Source organism: Stegodyphus dumicola, chromosome 9 (genome assembly GCF_044657685.1).
Source record: "Stegodyphus dumicola isolate Sdum_Otavi_A_Nest chromosome 9, ASM4465768v1".
NCBI lineage: Eukaryota > Metazoa > Arthropoda > Arachnida > Araneae > Eresidae > Stegodyphus > Stegodyphus dumicola.
In genome coordinates, this window is record NC_140776.1 from 80,625,110 (window position 1) to 80,644,945 (window position 19,836).

General features: G+C 30.5%; 2 protein-coding genes across 3 annotated transcripts in view; one reads left to right on the forward strand and one right to left on the reverse strand.

Annotated features, from left to right (window-relative positions):
• The window catches only part of Serinc (serine incorporator TMS1), a 117,295-nt gene extending 110,302 nt beyond the window's left edge, over positions 1 to 6,993 (forward strand). Inside the window, exon 12 of the mRNA XM_035353483.2 lies at positions 5,821 to 6,993. Within this exon, the coding sequence (XP_035209374.1) occupies positions 5,821 to 5,962 (142 nt within the window). The 3' untranslated portion in view covers positions 5,963 to 6,993. The remainder of the gene's footprint in view (positions 1 to 5,820) is intronic.
• Positions 6,716 to 19,836, reverse strand: part of LOC118183873 (uncharacterized) — a 51,631-nt gene continuing 38,510 nt past the window's right edge. For both annotated transcript variants that reach the window (XM_085823671.1, XM_085823672.1), the window contains exon 2: positions 6,716 to 11,562. In XM_085823671.1, coding sequence (XP_085679797.1) covers positions 8,458 to 11,535 — 3,078 coding nt within the window. In that variant the 5' untranslated portion in view covers positions 11,536 to 11,562 and the 3' untranslated portion in view covers positions 6,716 to 8,457. The remainder of the gene's footprint in view (positions 11,563 to 19,836) is intronic.

The following is a 19,836-nucleotide window of genomic DNA, read 5'->3' on the forward strand; positions in this document are numbered from 1 at the left end:
GCGATCTGTAAGAAAACGATTTCCAGATTGTACACACTTGTGCGAGTGATTTGCGATCTCACATTTTCTAATCGCTAATTCGTGGTTTTCACGAACGAATTTCTCAGTTACACGGATGGCGCACTCGACTTTTATCAAATTTAACGCCTTTAAATGGTAATTTGCCTACTTCAAAGTTTCTTAACTCTTTCGCATCGAAGTCGCCCAAAGCGCCCTAGCATTCAGACATCGGCTCGACGCCCGAAACGCCTGAATAATTTCCTACCCAGTGCTTTTCCCCATCACGTTACTGCATTACTCATTGCTTTCAGGTGTTGTTAAATCACACGTCAATCATTCTTTGTTGTCAATTTCCTTTGTTCCTTCCTTTCCTTTGCTTACTGTCAGTGTTTAGCTTTTGATGCCCGAAGTTGCAATCCCAGTGTCAAAGCGTCGAAGAAAGAAGTTCTCGCTTTACTTAAGTAAGGCTATTGTTAGCGCTGTAGTATTCAACTTGTCATGGGGGAAGGAAAAGCATTCCAGGAGAAATTCTTAGATACGGGCGTTTTCGATGTTTGGGAAATTGAGATTTTGTCCTCTCTCGATGCGAAAGAGTTAAGGGTATACAACATATTAAATCCGTGTAACAAAAGGTTAAGTTAGATTCCGACCCATATTTCGTTTAACGGTATTGCATACAGCGCCATTTTTCCCTGGTGGTGAGGTTTCCAACTTTCTTTTTTTCGCGGAAAATAAATTCCCATGACATCCTTTACACGGTTACAAAGTTTGAAAACATTTGATCCAGTAGTTTTCCTTTTATGACCGTTTCAAAGTGAAATTTTAATTATAACCACCCTGTATATTATTAAATTTTAATTTGAAGCTATGCGTTATATGTATACCATGCATAAGATTTTCGCTTTTATGGAAAAAATAAAGAATCGAAGCAAATATACTTAGGATATTAGACCAAAACTGAAAAAATTTCCCCTCCCTCTGAAAATAAAATATTGGAACTTCGACCATGAATTTATTGAATTATCGAAATATTCAATTTGACTTATCTTCTAAGTCCTAGTTCCGACAACAATTCTGTCAAAAATTCCGAATTACTGAAGCTGAAGTAAAAGGTTTAGTATATATTCACTGTATGTTAATAAAGTAATAAGAGTGTAACAAAAAATAGATTATAGAATTTACGCTGATGCAACTATTTGTTTGAATGCACAACATGTAATGGAAGAGAAGGCTTGTAGAGATCTGTTTTTGACATGCCTCTAAAAGTAGTATTCATACTCCATTTGTCTCTTCAATGTCAAAAAATTTTCCTTTGAGAGGCCTTTAGTTTTGGGAAGGAAAAAATCATAAGAAGACAAATTTGAAGATCATGCAGGACAATTGAGTACACATACTTATTTTCGGAGCACAAGCGGTTCTCCGATTGGTTATTGAATAATGAAAAGATGCATTGTCATGCAATACAAAACATTTGGAATACGTTTTCTGACTGAAAACGTAAGATTAAAAGTCATCTGCTTAATTCACAGCCATTTACAAGTCAACTACTCGGGCAGTTGCAGAATCGTTTTGATCCTAAGCTTGTAAGACAAACGTAATATCACTGGATTTAAACACTTCTTTAATCTTCTGAGAACGTTCCTTCTTTAACTCATATTCCAAGAATATTAAGTGAATACAATTATTGCAAAAGAAATTGAATATTCATTTGCACTACGGCTTCGTAGTTTACTAACAAGTTAACAAAACTTAAATTCTGCTTTTTGTGTCTAAGAATACAACAATATTTTAAATATTTATAAATAAAATATTAAATTGGAGATTTAATTGGAGCCTCACCAGTTGCCTAGCATTTGAAGATTGTTAAATACAGTCAAAAGTCGTTAATTCGGACACCCATAATCCGGAATGATCTATAATCCGGACCTCAAAGCTAAAAATTTTCTGCGCATGCGCCGCGTTGACACATTCGCATAGGCGTTTACGCGTGCGCGTAAGACCTCTTACGACTGCGCATTTGCGTGTGCGCAAGCGCAGAATACGTTTTCGTGTGCGCATTTTATGTATAACGAAAGGTATAAGCTAAAATTATCTATTTCAGTTAATGTTGATGATTGCGTTGTTCCTTAATTTTCGAATTGGATCCGGCTTATTATTTTTTGCAGACTGTAAGAGCAATACTATAAAAGTAAACTTGAACTTTCGATTATGTCAAATAGAATTTCCGAGTCTGGAGCTCCCAAAGGATTGTACAAAACGAAAGTATGTTTCGATGTCCTTCAAACAAAAAGTGGAATTGCTGCAAAAAATGGATAATGACATGAAGAATGTGACAGAGAGGTTAGTGAAAACGAAAAAATTTCGAATGACAAGTTACTCGGTATTCTCGGCACAGCAATTAACGGGACTTGAACAGCGGAACTTTGTAACTGAACAAAAAAATATGTCTGTTTATAGAATTAAAGAGAAAGTATTATCACATAAAACGAAGCAACTTTAAACAACTTGCATTGAAAGAAATGTTTAATAAAGTAAACAAATAAATATTAAGCCTTTTTTTTTTCTGTAAATTTTGATACCCTTTAGATTATAATTGTTCTTTATTTCATAAATTAAGGTTTCATATTTTTAATTTTAGAATTTCTGCATGCCATCTTATGAGATTTAAACTGATGATCTATAATCCGGAAAAATCGATAATCCAGAATCGCCGAAGTCCCGACGAGTCCGGATTAACGACTTTTGACTGTACTAATTGTTCGTTGCGAAGTCTAACCCAGGCTTGCTAAGTTGGTTTTCGTAGTTTTCTAGGTTCTCTGTGAAAGCATCTTAATCAAATAGCTCCCATGTTCTTTCTATGTTCAAATAACCAACTAACCTAGTTTAAGAGCGATTTCCAAGGGAAGTTACTAGCAAAACCCGAATACTCATTAAAAATCATATAGCTTGCCAATCGGGAGTAACATGAAAGATACGGCGCCAATAATTGAATTGCTGTTACAGTATGCTGTTTCTAAACTTAGATGGTCATTCCTTAATTAAATAGCCCAGCAGCGGCCGAGCGGTAAAGACGCTGATCATTGGTAGTTCGGTCCGAGGTTCGAATCTCGTGAACGGGCTGGCCGCATCGGCGTTTTCATGGTTTTCCCCATGTATAACGTGTATACAAGCCAGTTTACCTTAGAAAGTCTTCCACGAGGGCATCCCTCCCTTTAGGCAGATAGCCCTTGTGTGCTTTACAGTAATTAAATAATCCAATCCAATCCTTAATTAAATATAATTGATTTGTAACTTCTACTGGAACTGACGGTAAGAATTGAAGTGCCAATAAATAATATCGTGTGCAATCTTGATTAATATAAAATTTAAAATATTTGCATAGAAAAATATTTGCATTCAGACAGAAAGTTTTTTGAAATATTTGCAATTACTTTATAAGAAGGATTTATTAATAACTGTAATAATTACTTATTATATTACTGATGATTAGGTTTCAATTCTTGACAATTACATTTTAAGGATATAATGAAAATACGCTACGCACAAAAATACATGTTAGGATAAAAATGAGTTGGTTTTTTATGTTTTAAAATTTCTTAAATTCATTTAATAAACATTGTATCCTCATTGTTAATTGAATCCTGAATGTTGGGTGGCATTTATAGAATTATTCTTACTTGTCCACAGAATCTGCTGACTTATCCAGCCATTAAGTAGCTGCAGATCATTTCTACATAACCATTGAACTTCCATTAATTCAGTCTCTAGAGGGCCGTATGTTTATATCATAATTTGACTTTTATAAAAATGATTACTCTAAATATTATGTTTCTATAAAAATATACTGTGCTTTAAAAATATGGATTATAGTATCAGCCGCTCTTTCAGCCACTTCAAAAGCAACAGTTTGTTTAGAAATAAGTTATGCAGTTAATGTCATAAAATTCAAATAAATATCAAACGAAAATTCTCAGTTTTAGACAATTCGATTTAAACGAAGTAAAGTAGCAGACGATAAAACGCCGAAGGTAAAAATTTACTCGTTATTTTTTTTTTAAAAAGGAAGATAGAGAGAAATTTTAAAAAAATAGTTTAAATTTTGAATAATATCATCTATAATTTAAAAAAATAGCTTTTCATATAGTATTAATAAATATTTATTACGCTTCATTGAGGGAAAAAATGTTATATAATTAATTCTCCGTAAAATCTTACTTGAAATTTAAGGTTAAAAATAGCTGTGTCAATTCACTGTAACAAAAATCCATAGACCACATTTGGCATTATTATCGCTCAAAAAAAAGATGCCAAATTTCAAAACTCGAAAATATGTAAATTCGTGTATATCTTAGAAAATTGTGAATTAAAAAAAGTCTTAATTTTTATGCTTAAAAATACACCTACTTTAAAAGATGATGGTAAAAATTTTATAGGTTATAATTCAAAATTTTTTTCGAAAAATTTATAAAAATTATTTAAAAATAGAAATTTAAAAAACAAAACACAAAAAATGGATAAATTTTATTTGGAATGAACCTAAATTTCGAAATGTGAGAGAAAAAATCAAAAAAGTTTAATAAAAAAAAAGAGATATTAATAAATATTTGCCAAATTCAATTAGCATTGAGGAGCTAAAATTTTGAGAGCTAATATTTTAAAAACTACTCGTACGATTTTTACAAAACTTGGTATTCTGGCATAATTTGAGACGTAGAATCGAAATATGGAAAAAAATTGGTATGTTATTTCAGAAAAAGTCAGATTTTGTGTCAAAATACCTATGTTAGAATAATGCTATATATAAATCTAATATATATATCCTAAGTCGCGCTTTCGAGACATGAAAAACGCAATTTGAATTTTGTCAATCGGCCTAGTAGAACGGGAGATATAGCACTGTCCTTTTTTTTTTTTTTTTTTTTTTGAGCAGTGTACATATATTGTATTTCCTCCATTTGCATACTGTATATATATTTTATAATTCTAAATTCAATTTAAATGGAATGAAAATTTGGCAAACAAAGAATAGAAATTCTAGAATATTCAGTCAGTTTTAAAATATTTAATAACTTTTAATCATTATATACACTCAATTTCATTAGAGATTAAAATTTTAAAATAATGCTTAATGTACTGCTTATAAACTTATCAAATAATTACGCAAATAAATATATTTGCATATTTCTCCACTTGTTTTATTAATTTTATCTTAAAAATTAGAGAGGAAATTTTGCATTATATACTGGTTGTGAAGGGAATGATTAAATTAAGAACAAAGTACATATGAGAAGATGTACTTATATTTCTGTACTTTGTTCTTAATTTAATCATTCCCTTCACAACCAGTATGAGATACATATGAGAAGATGTACTTATATTTCTGTACTTTGTTCTTAATTTAATCATTCCCTTCACAACCAGTATGAGATACATATGAGAAGATGTACTTATATTTCTGTACTTTAAGTTATTAATTTTAATCATTCTTTTTTACTTACACTATATACTTTCCTATTTATCGATATCTGCTAACAATATTAGTATAAATCAAGTCTCTAATCATATGCTGGAAAAATTAACGGAGGAAATAAGTGAATATATTGTCAGCTTCCGTATACTCTAGTGAAATGAGTTCACAACTTCATCAAAATTAAAATATACCCTTGCTGTGAATGATATTAGTTGTACCTCATTAAGAAAAATTATGCAAACTATCATTTGAATATTAATAATGTATTATTTCTTTTGTGCTATTATTTGATGTATTTTACTGCCAAGGTGTGTTATATTGTTTGTTTAAAACTGATTGATTTATTTTAGCCCAAGCACGGAACGTGACCATTTGTCGAATACAAACCAAGCTTCAATGTGGGTGAAAATAATATCCAGCTGGCTTTGCATTTTGCTCTACCTTTGGTCTATGGTTGCACCGATTATTTTAAAAGACAGAGATTTTAATTAAAAACTTTTAGTGTAAGATTCTGCAGATCAGTATCTTAGAATGTTTTGTGATCTTTAACCATCATACATGTATTGATGTACAGTTTATTCTCCTGTTAAAGATTCTTTGAATGTAGTATAGATTCTGAAATTACATACTTAACTGATTTCTAAGTTTGTCCATATATGTAGCTGTTGTCATTCTGTGTATCTGCTGAAAGATATTTACTATTGTAGTAATTTTGTGCATACTTCAAACCTATTATACTTTTGTAATTTACTATATATTCATATTATTAAGCCATTCAGGAAAGAAAAATAATTCTTTATAATGCAGTTTATAATTTTTATTTCATAATTTTAAGTATATACTCTTTTTTTTTTTTAAGCATTTCTCTTAAATTTTTATTTTAAAGAAAAGCAAGCATTAAACTAGCCTTGAACAATTTAACCATTTTATCATAATTAAAATAATAGTAGAAGATAAGAGTAATTAAAAGTAAGTAGCTTATGCATTTTATTTCTGATACTATATCTCTTAACTTTGAAACTCATGTTAAAAGTCTTAAAATATAAGTAAGAATTAATTGACAAAATTTTATTTTTCATATAAATTGCTTTACCAGTTTAGATTTTTGAATACATATGAATGCAAATTCAGTGTTTCCTCATAGCCTTTCTTTTGTAACATTTTAAAATGTACTGTGATAATTTAGAGAATTTTTGTAAAATGATCAATTGATGTAATAAAATTGTTGCAAACATAACAAAGAAATTTAACTTTTTCTTTCATTTTATTTGAAATATGTTTATGACAAAAGGTTGAAACATGAAACACATTGCTGTACATATATGGACTTAAAGCAAATACACAGTTTTGTAAACAGCACTAAATGACATTCTTTTTATATACAAGTTTACAGAAAAGATTCTTTAAAAGAATTCATATATATTATATTTTATGCTTATTTTTCATTTATGTTCTTTCAAGTATGTGTAAGCATTGCTGAAACAAATTTATCTAATTGAATAAAGCATTTATCATCACTTGCATTATAATGACATAAAAAATGTCAATCTAAAAATGAAAATTGGAACCAAAATTGAATATTTAATCATACAGTTTAGTGACACTTTTTAAATGATAAAATCAAGGCCTTCCATTTTACAGACAGGTATAATATAAATGAAACATGAATTTCATTTTAGTCAACTGAAATTCTTTTTATAAAACTATTTTTCATGATATCCGAAACAGAATTGGGATATTTTTTTAATTAATAAAGTAGAATCCACATGTAAAATCACAAATTTCAACGAAATTCATAATGCAATTTGTTTGAACATCAAAAAAGCAAAAGAATTCAGCATATGAAAACTTTTTCAGAACAAAGTACTTTGAAACTTGTATAATAAGAAAAACATGAAATTAAAAAATAATATTAACATCTTAAACTAACTTTTATTAAGTAAATCAGCTGTTCCATATTCTAGATTATTTGGCAGCTGTTAAATATACTACCATAAGTCCACAGGAGGGAAAAATTAACAAAAGAAAATTATTATTTGAACCACTTATAAAAATGATACATAGTATAATTTCAGAAAAATTCAATAATGTAATTTACTTAATTAAATTTTAGAATTTAATTAAACTGCTGTAGTTAACTGTTACGTTTAAATAGAAAAGATATGGATTTTGTATTCTTATTTGAAATTAATTCTGCATGAATTCCGTTTATTTGTTAAAATTGCAAATTTATATGAATTACACTGCAGTATAGCCTCTGATGCAGCTTTTTTTATGGACGAGAAGGCTTTATTACACTGTATGTGTAAATAATAATATTGATTAAATTATACATTCCCCAAAGATAGAGGGGAGGGAATTTAATAGCAAACTTGAAATAAAATATTATTATATCCTTTTAAAGTAATTTTTAGAATTCAATTAAATAAAGAAAACAAAAGTTTGCAAATATGGGCATATTTTTTTTCTATGATTATGTTAGATACATTCAAACAATGTTTTCCCCATTTTAATTGTTTTAAGAAAGTTTTAACATAATTTAGTGGTCAAGATATTTCCAGTGACAAACCTTCACATTATCAAAACACAAATTTTTCTTTACATTTTTTTAATAATCAAACACAAAATGCTTGAAATTTTTCAACAGTTTAAAATTATTTAAAAATGTTTAATTATTGATAACTTTATCATGACTATTAAACTCTGTTATTTTCCTCTTCATTCATTATATTATACATATATTCATTCATTTAAAGAAAATAAATATAAATCTGACAATCGATGGACTATTTTTCATTCTAACCAAATGCTAACAAATTTGTTACTGTATTACAACAGTGGAAACAATCTTTAAAAGTGTAAATTAGTATGTCAAGATTAAAACAAAAGTTGCATTTTCATTAAAAAACTAGAATGTATCATTGTTGAACATTACATGAGAAAAATAGTTTTGCATAAATCTGAATCACCAAACCAAAGAAAATGTTTTAGGTATTTCTCTCAAATGCTCCACCAGGATTTTTTGCTCTAGCATTTAAACCTGGACTTGAGGCAGGTACTAAACCTATAATCAAAGGTGCTGAGTCTCTCCGAGCATTATTAGTCAAGTCCTTTTTGGGGAACCATTCACTTATTAGCCTGTCTTTTTTGGCATAAGTCTTTTCTGGAAAATGAGGTACAGGAGGTAATTTTATCTGTATTGGATTAGTTTTTGCATAAGCACTGGATCTTGTCACAAGACTTTTATCTTCAGGTACTTTAGGATCATATTTTCTAGGAGATGAACGTGTTGAGTTCTTACTAGAGGTGGAAGACATAGAAGTTGGTGAAAATGTTAGGATAGACTGGACGGCTGAAGTAGGAATCTTTTTTGATAATATGATTGTAGTTGGATTACTAGTGGTTACAGATTTGTAATTACTAGTCTCTTTTTTATATTCAGATATACTATATTTATGGATATGCCCAGGATGCTGATTCTTCTCTTTTTTATTCTCGTGTATCTCTCGCTTATTTTCATTAACTTCTTTTTTATTTTCCTGAAATTCCTTTTTACTTTCTGGCATTTCCTTTTTGTTTTCTGAAATTTCTTTTTTACTTTCATGATTCTCTTTTTTACTCTCACATGATTCCTTTCTCTCATAAGTTTTATGGTCAGAAGTTTCTTTTTTATTTGTTGATATTATTTTCTTTTCAAATACATTCTTTGTACAGCCATTCATGGCTTTCTTTTTTGAAATTTTTACTTTAGGAATTGTGCTATTCTTCGATGAAACAGATTTGCTACTAATTTCATGACCACGTTTTGTAGTTGAAGAAATCTGGTTGCTAGATGTTGCTTTCTTAGAAAAATTGCTGCTGACTAAATTCACAATACATTTGTCCATGTCAGACTCATTTATAGCATGCGCTTTCTGAACATGAGACCAGCACTGCGATTTGTTATAAGCTTGGTATTCACAATATTTACACTTGAAACGTGTCCATCCAACATGTATTGCAATATGTCGTCTCAGATTTGAATAAGAAGAAAATTTTTTATCACATTTTAAACATAATAAATTTTCAGCATTCATTATACTCAAAACTTTTTTTTCTAAATTTTTAGCATTATTCTTTTTAATTGGTGAAACAGCTTTACCATTTGTATCCACTCTGTTAGCAGATCGCCATTTCAGAGTCTGACTGTTAACAAAGTCTTTATGCATTTGCTTTTCAGCACCTCTTTTTGGTCTGGCACTAATTTTAACATCTGAAGATGGCTGTTTAATTGTTAGAGTGGATTTGCTTATTTGCTGCTCTGATGAGTTTTGTTTTGGAGACAGAGACGTAAAAGAGACCGTTGGTGGTGGGCTTGTTGGACTTCCTGTCAAATCAACAGTCTCTACCTTTATGGCATTCATAATGCAAAATTTTTCATGGCTTACTTGGGATGATTTTCTACCAAAAACTCTATTGCATTTGGAACATTGATGGAGTGTAACATTTTTACCAATTTTTATTATTGTTTTTATAGGAGAACTTTCATGACAACTTACTTCAAAAGTGTTATGATTAGGTTTAACTTCATTTTTTTCTTCTCCTTTTTGCTGGAAGTCTTCTGTTTTCAAAGGACTTTGGGAATTATCACTTGAAGGATTCACATCATCTACTTTCCTCCACACACTCTTCTTCTTTATTACATCCCGCAACTTATTAATCTGTTCTTTAGTTTTATTGTGTATAGATATTAAATGCCTAGTGACACCATACATCTGAACAAAAAGTGTTTTACAGAATGGACATGGATAATATAAACGTTTTTTAGAATGTAAAGACAGCATATGGAAATACAGTGTTTTCAATGACATGAACTGTGTTTTACATACAAGGCACTTTAATTCGTGCACACTGCAATCATTACGAGTCATGAGTCTCTTTCGTCTTGTGAAATGAAACTCACTTTGTTTTGAGGATTCTTTAGTAGACTTTTCAGGTGACTTCGAATCAGAGCATGATGCTACTTTTAGGTCTTTTTTCAGAACAATGATCAATTTATCATTATCTGTTTTTGTCTGCACTATCGGACTTTCAAGTTTAGTTTTAATATTATTATTGTCTAGTTTCTTTTTTTCTGTACTTTGAAAAACAGCATGTGAATTGCCATCAATTGTTTTGAAAATAATTTTTGGAAAGGTTTGAACATTTTTATCTGTCATAGTTTTATTTTTTACTATTTCAGTTTCTTTTAGTTCAGTATTTTTATTTGAGCTGGTTGTTACATTGCTGTTTCTAGTGCTGACAGGGCTAGTTTTAGGGGCATCACTTTCTTTAGCTTTCACAGAGTTTTCTTTTACTGTGATTTTCACAGATTTTGCTGGTGGTTCATCAGAAGACGTAGCTTTTGTCATTTTACTGTCAACTGTAGAATGTACAGCTTGAGCATTTTTTTCTCTGGTTCTTCTTGATATCATTGTATTTTCATTTTTATCTGTTTGCGACATATTTTTATCTTCAGTGGCTTTTCCCTTTGTTTTATTCTCACCAGATGGAACTGTTTTCTCTTTTGGAACATCTGAACTTTTAGAAATGGGTTTACTTGCTATGTCTGTACTTGAAAATGCAGTTGTAAAAGCCAAATCTGTTTTAACTAAGTCGACTGTACACTCTAGTATTTCAGGTGTAGTTGCAATGTTCTGTGATGTTTTTGCATTATAGTCAGTGGGTGGTTCTGGCTGGATGACTACTGGTGTTTCTTCTTCAAAGTTTTCAAATAATACCATTTCTTCACAGAGGTGTTTTTTGCAATAACATCTTTTGTGATACATGAAATTTGCAAGACTACGAAATAGTCCAGTGCACACTTTGCATTCATAAACAATATTGCATTCATTGAGGATAATGTCTTTTATTTCTTTACTTCCACTCTGAATGCATTTCAATATTTGCCTGACATTTGTCACTCCCAAATTTAATGGCTGCTGAAGAACTGAGTGATCTAAGTCTTCAAATGCACAGTGGCCATTTTCTCCATTCTTATTTTGTTGACTAGAATCTTTAGAAGATCCACTGCAAGGCATAACCATTTTTGACAAACTTCTTGTCTCTCTGTGCTGCAATGAAATTAAATGTGAAAATTATTAGATTTAAAAGAATGTTCTTAAATTAATTGTGCAAATGCTAAGATTAGGAAAAAACGACAACAAATTTACATAAATTTCTAATTTTTTTCAGCCATGCTTTTTACATGAAAATTTTGACTAAAACTGCAGTAGAATCTCTGACCCATTATTTCTGGTAATATAAACATTGGTACTAATAATTATACTGTCTATGATTTTTATTATTATTATTATTATTATTATTATCTATTGAGAAGTTAGTGATAAGGGCAGGAAGCATAAGAACTTCAAATTTCATTTCCAAGGGAACCCCTGAAACATTTAAGATGCAGTACAGTTTGTAAAAGATTCATCACATTTCTATACTATTTATACTAGATTTTTCATTTTCTGTTTGCATAACTAGTAACATATAAGAAATCAATATGGAAACAGCACCCATGCCAGCCAAAGTATTTTTAACCTTTTGAGGCTGGGGCTTTGGTAGCAGTAAAAGCCTTGAAAGAACAGGGAATCTTGAGCCGAATGCTTTCCCCCCTTTAAGAAATCACCTCCTTTTTGCAACAAAGATTCTTTTGTGTAGTTTAATGTATTCTCAGAGGGGTGCATCTATGTCGCAAAAGGAAGGGAAATGTAAGGACCAGACTTCAAGATGCTTTTTGTCACTGAGGAAAAATTTCAAAATTACAGTTGTTCCGGATTGAAAATACTGGAAAATGCGTAAACCTCCGTTGCAGAAAATGCCATTCTTTATATTATAGGACGTTACTTTTGTTTTAATAAAATTTTGGTTTGAATTTTAAATTACACTGCAAAACTCTGTGTCTTTACTAAGTGCCTACAATAATTATTTCTATTGTATCTTTATATTAATGTTATGTCAAAAAAACGTTTCAACTATTTGATCACTTCCTTGGACAATTTAAAATTTAACTAGTCTTCATCTCAGTCTTTTTTTTTTTTTTTTTTACTGTTAAATGTCCTTATAATTTTAAATTTGTTTTGGCATATATTATCTTTGAACTTTCTTCCATACACGGAATAATTAAAAAAACGCTTAAAGCTATAGAAATGAATTAAAAATTAAACTTCAGTGGAACTGTTAAAAATTATGCTCTATAGGCATAATGAAATTTTAATTTTACAAAACTGTTAAAAATCTGCTTGATAACATACTATTTAAGGAGGAAACTTTCAACAAATTAGAATATAACTAGTTTAAATAAAAATAATTTTATTTTATTGTAGACTGTTAGTATTGCAATGTCCAACTACATAAGTGCTACTAATTAAAATTCAGTTCTTTTCAAAAATTAATGCATAATAAAATAGACGCTCAAAAACTGTTTTTTAGAATATTTTAGTTTTAAAAATTTGAAAAAAAAAATTATATAATCATGTACTGTTTTATACTGTTTACTGAAAATTAGTAAGTGATATATTTCAAGTATTACTAATAGAATGAATTTAAGTCATTAAAAATGTCAAATTATTTAGTATGCAAACCTATAATTCAAAATGTAAATTCCATTTGCCTTTTTTTTTTTCCCATTTGTCTAAAATTAAATTCCCAGCCTCACTAAGTTAACGTATTCACTCGGGTATCAAAATTTAGGTAACTTCTTAGTGCAAAGAATTTTTCAAATTGAAGGGAAAATTGTTTGTTATGCATAGTCTCTTCAAAAACTAAGGGACAAAAGTTACATGATAATTAGTTGTTGTCATCAATACGGTATTCTGTTATTCTATATTATGCTACATAACTTAGCACATTAAGAGAAATTTCCAGATAATTTCGGGTGCTCGGTCAGCAAAATTCTCTCCTGTTTGAAATCGTCATCCCATGTGAATTTTTCTATTTCCTCTATTGTTTAAACCAGTTCGTTTCAACTCCAGACTGTCTTTGTAACAGTTTTGACATCAACCACGGTGGCATATTTTATATGGTGGAATTTAAATTCTACTATATATTAGCAAGTATCTTTACTTGCAGTTACTCAAAAAATCTTCATTGTCAGGTCATGTGAAATCTATACTGACACAATTGAATTAACTGTTTTTTCTCTTTTTTACTAAAAATTTGGCAGCTATTGATTGGTTTCATTAGCACCTCAGTCATTATGCTGTCATATCGAAACTATTTCATAACTGAGTGCCCAAGGTATGCCTCCAGGAATTTGTCCTTGAATGTAGTTGCCAAGATATATGTCTAATGAATGACAAACGCATTCAATCACTTAAAAGGTCAAGGTTCAGGAATTCAGATGGGGAACATGTGTTGTCTTAGAACAATGATTTGTACATTATTTGAGAGCTTTTACATCCTGTTTGTATTCTCAAAGCTTAACCGACAGTGAAATTTCACAAATGCTACTCTAATCCATTCTGAACATCTTACTTCAAAATTATTTGATCATGAAATTGAGACACTGATACGGAGGTACCTTTTTAAAATAACAGTACATCAGTACATCTGGAATCTAATGGCTAGAGATGACCTTTCAAACTGATTGACTAGTTTTAGTGTATTTACGATTTCCAGGTTTCAGACTGAAATTGTAAAACTACTGTTGTTTCTTTGACACAAAATTTATATTTATGTTCTTGTGATTTGTCTGAATAACAGTACTATCACTGTAAACTTCCATGTGTGAAGGTCACTTCAGCATAAACATATATAAAGTCAAAAGTCATTAATTCGGACCTCAAAGCTACAAACTTTCAGCGCATGCGTTGCACAGACGCATGCACGTAAGACCTTTACGTCTGTGCATATGAGTGTGCGCATGCGCATAATACGTTTACGCATGCGCGTTTAATGTATAACAGACGGTATAAGCTAAAATTATCTAGTTATCTATTTCAGTTAATGTTGCAGATTGCGTTTTTCCTTAATCTTCGAATTGGATCTGGCTTATCATTTTTTTGCAGACTGTTAGAACAATTTTATAAAAGTAAGCTTGAACTTTCGATTATGTCAAATAGAATTTCCGATGCTAGAGCTCCCAAAGGATCTACAAAGCGAAAGTATGTTTCGATGTCCATCAAACAAAAAGTGGAATTGCTGCAAAAAAAAAAAAAAAAAAAAAAACGGATAAAGCCATATCCTTTGTTTCTCTAACCATTCCAAAATCTGTTTATCAATTTCACGCTGCTCTGCGGGGAGGGGGGGACGACGCAGCGCACAATGAATTGGAAGTTGATCTGTCAGCACTATCCTTATCTTTAGGGCAGATGTTTTTATTTTATTTGGCTTATAATTCCTTACTAAATGTAGTATTTCATCTCGATGTACTCCATCTTTGATATGATTTAAATCAAATTCCTCGTCATTATAATTCGCTTTCGATAGTGAAGAAAGTGACACAGAGGTTACTGAAAGCGAAAAAATTTCAATTGACAAATTAGTCGGTATTCTCGACACAGCAATTATAGGATTTGAACAGCGGAACTTTGTAACTGAACAAGAAATTATGTCTGTTTATAGAATTAAAGAGAAAGTATTATCACATAAAATGAAGCAACTTAAACAACTTACATTGAAAGAAATGTTTAAACAAATAAATATTAAACTTCTTTTTTTTTTTTTTGTAAATTTTGATACCCTTTAGATCATAATTGTTTTTTATTTCATAAATTATGGCTTCATATTTTTAATTTTATAATTTCTGCACGCCATCTTACCAGATTTAAACTGATGATCTATAATCCGGAATCGCCGAAGTCCTGACAAGTCCGGATTAACGACTTTTGACTGTATATGGAAATACAGACAGACAGAACTGTTAAGAATGAACTGATAAGAATGTAAGAAAAAGTGCTTGTACATGTATACAAGTACGTGGGAATTTATATTTGTTTATGGAAATGCATACCTACTTATCCATGTAGTATGTATGTCTGCACTGATATTATATGGTATAAGTGCAGATAAGCAGAAAGCATGCATACCCTTAAATGGGAATAACGTATATACAGACACGTATGTACACACACTGACACACATATGCATGCATGTATAAACATACAGATATATGTATGTGTATATATTTCATCATCAAGCTCTTGAAGAAATTTTCGTATTTCTTCCGGCATATTGCTAGAAAAATGTCAAAATAATTACTAAAATACTTACGAAAATATGCAATATTCTAAAGCAACGCAAGGCTCTGTTTACAATTTACAAACGCAGTTATCACGAATTCTTGTAGCTATGTAGCTACAAGAACTGAAAGGGGAAAAACCGGATTCTTAACACAAAGACCTTTGAAAGAGATAAGAGGTTAAAACACCAGGGATGTCAAATTTGACATCTCACCCCACTCTTTCAGCCTGAAAAATGGGGGGAAAAGACATGGCCACTAAAGTGGACAACCCCGTTCTTTCAAACAGAGGACTCTATGACCACTATAATGGCCATCCTGTCTTTAAAAGGTTAATATTGATTTATTTCTTTACTTGCTAATCCAAAATGTAAATTACAACCTGGATCTCAGGATTATCAAACCACCTTAACTTTAATTTCAACATCATTTAATGATTATTCTGATAGTACTTATAAATTGAACTGGACATGCAGATGATTTAATTAAGAGAATTTCTTTGCATATATAATGAAAAAAGCACTCAATTTTAGGAAATGTGATATTAATTGCAATGTGATATTAATTGCAGTGTGCATAAAGATGAATATATAAATGTAGAAAATGAAGTCATAGAGCTGAGTTAATATTTAAGCGCTGACGTCAACATAAACTTTAAAACAATTATGAAGAGCTTTAAGTTAAAGATAAATACACGCCTCTAGTGCAAAAAATATAAAATTAAAACTATTAGTTTATAACTTAGGAAATAATAAGATGGTTGAATCATTTTATGAAGTCTGTATTCTTTCAGTAAAAGACATGATGAAATAAGAAACAAAATCAAGGAAGCAAACTTCAGTAGATTAATATAATAGTAAGTATCTTAGCAACAATTAAATCAAATTTCCTGCACAACGACAAACACATTGAGACAAAAGCTAACCCAAAATTAATTCATTGATTCACTAAATGCAAACTGAATTATCAAATAATTTATTTGATATATTTTTATTTTTGGAATTTAAATTCTACTATATATTAGCGAGTATCTTTACTTGCAGTTACTCAAAAAATCTTCATTGTCAGGTCATGTGAAATCTATACTGACACAATTGAATTAACTGTTTTTTCTCTTTTTTACTAAAAATTTGGCAGCTATTCATTGGTTTCATTAGCACCTCAGTCATTATGCTGTCATATCGAAACTATTTCATAACTGAGTGCCCAAGGTATGCCTCCAGGAATTTGTCCTTGAATGTAGTTGCCAAGATATATGTCTAATGAATGACAAACGCATTCAATCACTTAAAAGGTCAAGGTTCAGGAATTCAGATGGGGAACATGTGTTGTCTTAGAACAATGATTTGTACATTATTTGAGAGCTTTTACATCCTGTTTGTATTCTCAAAGCTTAACCGACAGTGAAATTTCACAAATGCTACTCTAATCCATTCTGAACATCTTACTTCAAAATTACTTGATCATGAAATTGAGATACTGATACGGAGGTACCTTTTTAAAATAACAGTACATCAGTACATCTGGAATCTAATGGCTAGAGATGACCTTTCAAACTGATTGACTAGTTTTAGTGTATTTACGATTTCCAGGTTTCAGACTGAAATTGTAAAACTACTGTTGTTTCTTTGACACAAAATTTATATTTATGTTCTTGTGATTTGTCTGAATAACAGTACTATCACTGTAAACTTCCATGTGTGAAGGTCACTTCAGCATAAACATATATAAAGTCAAAAGTCATTAATTCGGACCTCAAAGCTACAAACTTTCAGCGCATGCGTTGCACAGACGCATGAACGTAAGACCTTTACGTCTGTGCATATGAGTGTGCGCATGCGCATAATACGTTTACGCATGCGCGTTTAATGTATAACAGACGGTATAAGCTAAAATTATCTAGTTATCTATTTCAGTTAATGTTGCAGATTGCGTTTTTCCTTAATCTTCGAATTGGATCTGGCTTATCATTTTTTTGCAGACTGTTAGAACAATTTTATAAAAGTAAGCTTGAACTTTCGATTATGTCAAATAGAATTTCCGATGCTAGAGCTCCCAAAGGATCTACAAAGCGAAAGTATGTTTCGATGTCCATCAAACAAAAAGTGGAATTGCTGCAAAAAAAAAAAAACGGATAAAGCCATATCCTTTGTTTCTCTAACCATTCCAAAATCTGTTTATCAATTTCACGCTGCTCTGCGGGGAGCGGGGGACGACGCAGCGCACAATGAATTGGAAGTTGATCTGTCAGCACTATCCTTATCTTTAGGGCAGATGTTTTTATTTTATTTGGCTTATAATTCCTTACTAAATGTAGTATTTCATCTCGATGTACTCCATCTTTGATATGATTTAAATCAAATTCCTCGTCATTATAATTCGCTTCCGATAGTGAAGAAAGTGACACAGAGGTTACTGAAAGCGAAAAAATTTCAATTGACAAATTAGTCGGTATTCTCAACACAGCAATTATAGGATTTGAACAGCGGAACTTTGTAACTGAACAAGAAATTATGTCTGTTTATAGAATTAAAGAGAAAGTATTATCACATAAAATGAAGCAACTTAAACAACTTACATTGAAAGAAATGTTTAAACAAATAAATATTAAACTTCTTTTTTTTTTTTTTTGTAAATTTTGATACCCTTTAGATCATAATTGTTTTTTATTTCATAAATTATGGCTTCATATTTTTAATTTTATAATTTCTGCACGCCATCTTACCAGATTTAAACTGATGATCTATAATCCGGAATCGCCGAAGTCCTGACAAGTCCGGATTAACGACTTTTGACTGTATATGGAAATACAGACAGACAGAACTGTTAAGAATGAACTGATAAGAATGTAAGAAAAAGTGCTTGTACATGTATACAAGTACGTGGGAATTTATATTTGTTTATGGAAATGCATACCTACTTATCCATGTAGTATGTATGTCTGCACTGATATTATATGGTATAAGTGCAGATAAGCAGAAAGCATGCATACCCTTAAATGGGAATAACGTATATACAGACACGTATGTACACACACTGACACACATATGCATGCATGTATAAACATACAGATATATGTATGTGTATATATTTCATCATCAAGCTCTTGAAGAAATTTTCGTATTTCTTCCGGCATATTGCTAGAAAAATGTCAAAATAATTACTAAAATACTTACGAAAATATGCAATATTCTAAAGCAACGCAAGGCTCTGTTTACAATTTACAAACGCAGTTATCACGAATTCTTGTAGCTATGTAGCTACAAGAACTGAAAGGGGAAAAACCGGATTCTTAACACAAAGACCTTTGAAAGAGATAAGAGGTTAAAACACCAGGGATGTCAAATTTGACATCTCACCCCACTCTTTCAGCCTGAAAAATGGGGGGAAAAGACATGGCCACTAAAGTGGACAACCCCGTTCTTTCAAACAGAGGACTCTATGACCACTATAATGGCCATCCTGTCTTTAAAAGGTTAATATTGATTTATTTCTTTACTTGCTAATCCAAAATGTAAATTACAACCTGGATCTCAGGATTATCAAACCACCTTAACTTTAATTTCAACATCATTTAATGATTATTCTGATAGTACTTATAAATTGAACTGGACATGCAGATGATTTAATTAAGAGAATTTCTTTGCATATATAATGAAAAAAGCACTCAATTTTAGGAAATGTGATATTAATTGCAATGTGATATTAATTGCAGTGTGCATAAAGATGAATATATAAATGTAGAAAATGAAGTCATAGAGCTGAGTTAATATTTAAGCGCTGACGTCAACATAAACTTTAAAACAATTATGAAGAGCTTTAAGTTAAAGATAAATACACGCCTCTAGTGCAAAAAATATAAAATTAAAACTATTAGTTTATAACTTAGGAAATAATAAGATGGTTGAATCATTTTATGAAGTCTGTATTCTTTCAGTAAAAGACATGATGAAATAAGAAACAAAATCAAGGAAGCAAACTTCAGTAGATTAATATAATAGTAAGTATCTTAGCAACAATTAAATCAAATTTCCTGCACAACGACAAACACATTGAGACAAAAGCTAACCCAAAATTAATTCATTGATTCACTAAATGCAAACTGAATTATCAAATAATTTATTTGATATATTTTTATTTTTGGAATTTAAATTCTACTATA